Here is a 7,249-nt window from a genome sequence, read left to right on the forward strand (position 1 = left end):
TGTCTCACCACCCTCACTGTAAAAAAATTCTTCATAATATCTAATCTAAATCTGTCCTCTTTCAACTTAAAACCATTACCCCTCGTGCTATCACTACACTCCCTGATAAAGAGTGTTTCCCTGTCCCTCCTGTAGGTCCCCTTTAGGTACTGGAAGGCTGCTATAAAGTCTCCCCAGATCCTTCTCTTCTCTAGGCTAAACAACCCCAACTCTCTCAGCCTGTCCTTGTATGGGAAGTGCTCCAGCCTTCTGGCCATCTTCGTGGCTCTTCTCTGAACTTGCTCCAACAGGTCCATGTTCTTCCTGTGCTGAGGATTCCAGAGCTGGATGCAGTACTCCAGGTGGGGTCTCATGAGAGGGGAATAGAGGGGGAGAATCACCTCCCTTGACTTGCTGGTCACACTTCTTTTGATGCAGCGCAGGATACAGTTTGGCTTTCTGGGCTGTAAACACACCTTGCCAGGGCATGTTCAACTTCTCATCGACCAGCACCCCCAAGTCCTTCTCCTCAGGAGTGGTCTCAATCCATTCTCTGCCCAGCCTGTATCTGTGCTTGGGATTGCCTCAACCCACATGCAGGACCTTGCCCTTAGCCTTGTTGAACTTCATGAAGTTTTTGTGGGCTCACTTCTCAAACCTGTCAAGGTCCCTCTTGATGTCATCCCTTCCCTCCAGCATGTTGACTGCACCACCCAGCTTGGTGTTGTCAGCAAACTTGCTGAGGGTGCACTCAATCCCGCTGTCCATGTCATCAACAAAGATGTTAAACAACACCAGTCCCAGTAACATTCCCTGCAAAACACCACTCATCACCAGTCTCCACTTGGAACTTGAGCCGTTGACCATAGCTCTTTGAGTCACAGAATCCTAGAATGTTGGAAGGGACCTTAAAGATAATCTAGTTCCAACCCCCATGCCATGGGCAGGGACACCTTCCACTAGCCCAGGTTGCTCAAAGCCCCATCCAGCCTGGCCTTGAACACCTCCAGGGATGGGGCATCCACAGCTTCTCTGGGCAACCTGTTCCAAAGCCTTCTGTTTTCTAGGCTAAACAACCCCAACTCTCTCAGCCTATCCTTGTATGTGAGGTGCTCCAGCCCTCTGATCATCTTCATGGCCCTCCTTCTGACTTGCTCTAACAGGTCCTTCCTGTGCTGAGGACTCCAGGGCTGGATGCAGTACTCCAGGTGGGGTCTCATGAGATCAGAGTAGAGGGGGAAGAGTGTGACGATCCAGCCAATTCCTTATCCACCGAGTGTCCTTCCGTCAAATCCATGTCTCTCCCATTTAGAGACAAAGATGATGTGCGGGACACTGTTGAATGCTTTGCACAAGTCCAGGTAGAAGATGTCAGTTGGTCTTCCCTTATCCACCAATGCTGTAGCCCCATTGTAGAAGGCCACCAAATTTGTCAGGCGTGATTTGTCCTTAGTGAAGCCGTGTTGGCTGTCACCAATCACCCCCTTATTTTTCATGTGTCTTAGTATAGTTTCCAGGAGAATCTGTTCCATGATCTTGCCAGGCCCAGAGGTTAAACTGACTGGCCTATTGTTTCCCAGGTCTTCCTTTTCTCCCTTTTTATAAATGGGGTTATATTTCCCTTTTTCCAGTCAGCAGGCACTTCACCAGACTGCCATGACTTCTCAAATATGGTGGATAGTGGCTTAGCAGCTTAATCCGCCAGTTCCTTCAGGACTTGTGGATGCATCTCATCAGGTCCCATGGACTTGTGCACCTTCAGGGTCCTTAGATGGTCTCACACCTGTTCTTCTCCCACAGTGGGCAGTTCTTCATTCTCCCAGTACCTGCATTTGCCTTCTAGGCAATGTCCTAAGTGATTCTTAGGTCACAATCTTAGGACTGAATATTACATAAAAGAACATTTTTCTATGCTTTTTTATGGAACATGTCTTTTATTCTGTAAATTTGATGTACATAGGGTTTATTTCATAACAGGAGGACAATTTTTGTTTTTCCTGTACATTTCTATTTTTCTTGTTAATTTCTGGTTTTCCCTGTACACTGACTCACTTTCCTTGTGCAAGTCTAGAAAGCAATTTTTCTTCTCTTTTCCAGGAGATGCAGAATGCATTGGAAAGATTCTCTAAGCTGCCAGATCATCGGCATGTGGATTCCTGTATTGTAGCTTTACTTTCCCATGGTGTGGAGGGTGGGGTTTATGGCAGTGATGGCAAACTACTACAGGTATATTCCTGTGTCCTGATGTGTTGTTGTTTCCATACCAATAGAAAGATGAGAAAAGCTTAAAAAAAAAAAAAAAAAGAGAATGTGAAGTGATGGGACACAGAGGATTTATTTTTTTTTAAATAAGGGCTTCTGGGAAGAAAAGTGCAGGAGTCTGTCTATGAGAGGTCTATAAGATAAAAAATAGCATAGAAATAGGGCAGATAGGTTATTTCAGTTGTCTCATTCTGTACAAATACTATGTAAAGTGCAAACTAGTAGGAGCTGAGGTGATGGGAGGAGGGATGTTTTTGTCACACAGTTAGTTTGGGGATAAAGGAGAAAATATCAAGACTGGTGAGGTAATAACCAAAATACAGGGAAGCAAGGTGTTAGTGGGTTTGGCTTACAAATGCCTGCAGTGAAAAATATTTATCTTTCTTCTCTCAGTTGCAGGAGGCTTTCCAGCTCTTTGATAATGCAAACTGTCCAAATCTCCAGAATAAGCCCAAAATGTTCTTTATTCAGGCTTGCCGGGGAGGTGAGTGCCCCAATACTAAAAGCCATGTATTTGGCATGCCATTAAGGTTCATTTTACACACATACACACCCTCACATTCAAATTGCTGTCAACTCTCCTCTCTGCTTCTCTCAGGTGTAAGTGGGACCCATATTTACCTCCCTCTGCCCTGCTGCTGCCACTGCATCTGTTGCTCTGTAAGTGTCTTTTGCTCTGCATGAGGTGTGTGCATTGACTTGCAGACCCCAGAGCACCTCAGTGATAAAGCTCTATCATATCCCACTCACATATCTAGGCTTTCTCTTGCTATGCCTGTAGTAGGGGGAGTGGGGCATATGGTGCATCAAATTGCAGCACAGCGTGGAGTGGTACACTAGCACTGGAGTGTTGTCTGAGGTCCTGTCTTTCTCTTGATCCTGGATGTGTTGTGTCTCTTGTGTTGACATCTTGTGCTATTGAAGTTGGCGCCAAGTCTTTTTCTTTTTTTTTTTTCCCCCCCATTTACCCTATCCAGCTTTCAGCCTCCAGATGACCCTTTTCCATATACTATTGTAGTTACAGAATTATTTTCTACATTCTCATAGATTTATACTTTTCCCACTCTTTATGTTTCTGTTTTTATTTTTAATTCTGCTGTTCATTTTTCCCTCCTTTTATAACTAAACTCATGTCTGTAACTACCTACCTTTCAGATCTGCTAATAACCAAATCTTTCCATTAAGTCTTTGGACTTGAGATTGTTATGAAACTGCAAATACTCCAAAGAGAAGTCCTGTCTTGAAAAAACAAATCTTTCTATTTGTCATAGAGAAGTTTTTCTAGTGTGCATGCTTTTGTTTTGGTTTTAAAACCAGCTGCAAACTGAGCAGCTGCTTGCTCACCTCCCCCCCACCCCCCTGCCATGAGATGGGGAGGAGAATTGGAAGACCACAAGGTAGAACCTCCTGGGTTCAGATAAGGACAGGTTTAGTAACACAACACAAGAAATTAGAAGAGAGTAAAAACAGTAACAATAATAAGAATACACTGTACAATTGCTCACCACCTGGAACCGATGCTCAGCCCATTTCCTGAGCAGCAAAAACCTAACCTCCCCTGGCCAACTCCAACTTCCCCTGATATCCTTAGCATGACATCAGCATGGTATCCAGTATCTCCTTGGTTAGTTTGGGTCTGCTACTCTGGCTGTGCCCTCTCCCAGCTTCTCATGAAAAATTAACCCTATCCCAGCTGAACCCAGGACAGCGTTTCCCTTTTTCCTTGCAATAGTGTCCTTTCTTTCATTTTTAGCAGAGCTTTTTAGTTTGTCCTCTAGCCAAGAGAATGTTTCATTCACTTGTTATCTACTCATGCTTAATTCCAATGCAGAGAAAGACCTAAAGTCTACGTCCTTCTAAACATTTGGAAATATTGTAACATGCATGTTTACAGTATGAATTGAATGTGATTGCTTTCCTTATGTTATTGAACCTTTAGATATTCTTGAACAAACATGAATATGCAGACTTATAACAGTGTGTAGTTAAATGTAATAAGCCAGAATTGGCAGCTGACCTAATTAGGCAATTAGGTTTATTTGACTGTAATGTTACCTCAATGGGTCTGTTTACATCAACAAATCAGGCTTGGCCTTCTGATTTTCAACAAGGTTTCAGTTAAGAAAGCTATTGAAAATGCTGCAGAACTGGAATACTGCAGTAGTCAAAGGATTGAGACTTGAGCAACTGAAGGGGAAAAAAACCTTTCTTTAATTTCAAAAACAAAAGCAGAAAACTACCTTTTTTAACCTCTCTTATAAACCTTGATTAATAGTTGGAGCGGGAAGCTAGTTACAAAGTAATTGAGCTGTCAACAAAAACATTTACCGTTTCCTGTCAGAATTCAAAGGTTAGACTAGCCAATATTTTTTTTTTAAAGCATCATTTAAAAGTTTGTATAAATAGAGTGGACAACTTCAGATTAGTCAATCTCTCTGACATTCAAGTTAGCTGGAACCAACTGAAACAAAATGAGAAATGCATAGGTTATTCGTTTTCCCTACGTTTATGTAATAAGCCTTATCTATCTTCTATTAATGACATATTAAAAAAAATCTAGATAAAGAAGAGTTGTTACAGTCTGCTTAATGTCCAAAGGGCCTTTGGCAGGAGTCTGCTAAAGATTTGAAGTAATCCACCTACAGTCATGGATGAAAAACCAGTGGCAACAGAAAGCAATGGGAAAAGACAAATAATCAGATTTTACTATGACATAAAAGGAGACTTTGAAACTGCTTAAAATCTGTGTTTAATGTAGTAGTTGTCCAAAACCAGGACATCCAGAAAAGTGAAGAACTGTGATAAATAATGACAAATAGGTAGTTGGCAGTTATTTAAATCAATTGAGAAAATGGTGATCTGGGAGCTTCAGTAAAATTTAAACTGACTGGATCAAATTGGGTGGTAGTTATTGGTGATGTAAATCAGAGGTTAAGTATACAGAGGAATATCTTGATAGGGTTAGTGCTTTACAGTCTTTAGTTACATTGGTTAGTTGACTAGAGTGATGTTTGAAGACAAATATATGAGACAAATCAAAAAGGCATTGACTTTATACATTACGGGATGATGTCAGTGTGAATAATATAGCTTGACTGTAAAATTACCTGAATATTATCTGAAATAACATACACTGTGAATAGTAATCTAATTTTTTAAGAAGATATAGAACTAAAAGGTTTTAGAGAAGTGTGATAAAGGCATGAAAAAAGTGTGGCTAAAAGTAGAGAAATTTTCATTGCTACCTTAAAGAGATGAAAGAACCTGATGGAAGTATGCATGAAATTTTGAGCTGTGGAGCCTTAGTTATAGCCTATATGAAGCTTGTCAGACAATCGCACCCCTCCCACTGCTGCTTTCATTTTGGAGGAAAAAAACAACATTGCTGACCGAGGAACTGACCACTTCCTAGGCATAATTATGAGATGCTACCAGTGCCACTGTCTGTAAAAGGGTTAGAAATCCAAGTGTATTTCTTAGGCATGACCTGGCAACAAAAACCTAGAGCCATAACGGGAAGGCCTCTGAAGTGGATGCTTATGCCTCCTAAGACTAGAATCTGAACCATGCTGTTAGGAAGTAACTAGAATAGTAGATTTTAATACAACAAAAGAAGAAAAGGGCAACATTTTATGGAAAACCTCTAAAATGTAGTTTTATTTTTCTTACAGCATAGCTGGACTATTAAAGTTATTGCCACTAAGCAGTTAGCCTAGATTACAATGGAAACTGTATCATGTAAACAACCAGTTGAGAATATCTACAATTGCCATAATACATCCTAATGAATCCTGGAAAGGACATTAAATGTTCTCTAGGTTTTAAACTAATCTCCATGTACTAGTTCCCTCTCCTTCTCATGTTTGGGGTCAAATTATTTTGCATTTTACTACTGCATAATTTATGCTTTTGATTGAAACAAGTGATACTATAGTCAGGTTTTTGAACTAGATAAGATATTTGGTCCATGTTTTCTTGTCTTCTTGGAGGTAGAGCTTAGCAACTAAAATTAATGCTCTCATTTGAGTTCTGCAATAAGTAGGTAGTTAGCATTGCAAACTAGACTAGACATTTTTGGACATTTCTAAGGTAGGTAAAACTGGAAAATAGAAACTTTTAGGGCTAGGCATCAGATCTTTCCGTTCATGGTGAAGAACTATCAGAACCTTATTTGATTTGCCAGTTATCCCTTGATCTACACAGGAAAGGAGAGCAGGAAAAAAAATAAAATCAATCAGCATGCAGACTAACGGTCACATTAGGTTGAACAGGTTCAGCGCTTGCTATCTGCATCAGAAAAACTTTCAGTTGAGGTGTAAAACAGCTAAAAAAGCCAAGTTCATGCAAAAGCTTTCTGCTTGACAGCAGTTGTGGCATTGCTGACCAGGCCCCAAAACTAAGGAAGTACAGGAAAACTACATCCATTAATTCAGGATAATTTTTTTTCTTTTCTTTTTTTTTTTTTTTTTCCCCTCCTTGTCTCTTGCCACCCCTCCCCCCAGATGAGACTGACCGGGGAGTGGATCAAAGAGATGGGAAAGAATGGTCAGATTCCCCAGGCTGTGAGGAAAGTGATGCAAACAAGGAAGAAAATCTCAAGCTGCGTCTGCCTACATGCTCTGATATGATCTGTGGATATGCTTGTCTGAAAGGTACTGGGGAGAGGCCCTAATTGTTAGGACATAAGCAGGTTTTTTGTGTCTGTGTTTCCCAGAATCTTCATCATACACACTTTCTTGTCAGGCACTGCAGCAATGCGAAACACGAAGCGTGGATCCTGGTATATTGAGGCTCTTACCTCTGTGTTCGCAGAGGACTCTCAAGACACTCATGTGGCTGACATGTTGGTGAAGGTGAGCTGGAGTGTCTTTCCTCTCCCACACTTACCTGGTTTCTGAAGAGCCTTCCAGTGCTTCAAATTGCTGGGATTAATATACTGTTAAAGCAATTGTACTTGCCTGGTGTGTAGAAAAATTATTACTTATTTTCCTGTTTATATATATATATA

General features: G+C 41.0%; 1 protein-coding gene across 1 annotated transcript; it reads left to right on the forward strand.

The window, feature by feature from the left end:
* Positions 1-2,076: 2,076 nt before the first annotated feature.
* On the forward strand, positions 2,077-7,094 carry LOC104462313 (caspase-2; the record flags this gene model as incomplete). Its single annotated transcript, XM_010074214.1, has 4 exons — positions 2,077-2,205; positions 2,635-2,725; positions 6,744-6,893; positions 6,985-7,094. Coding segments are annotated over 4 exons (480 nt in total), but the record flags the coding sequence as incomplete, so codon positions are not given.
* Between the last annotated feature and the right edge of the window lie 155 nt (positions 7,095-7,249).

This window comes from Pterocles gutturalis, unplaced genomic scaffold (genome assembly GCF_000699245.1).
Source record: "Pterocles gutturalis isolate BGI_N339 unplaced genomic scaffold, ASM69924v1 scaffold11392, whole genome shotgun sequence".
In the NCBI taxonomy this organism is placed as follows: Eukaryota; Metazoa; Chordata; class Aves; order Pterocliformes; family Pteroclidae; genus Pterocles; species Pterocles gutturalis.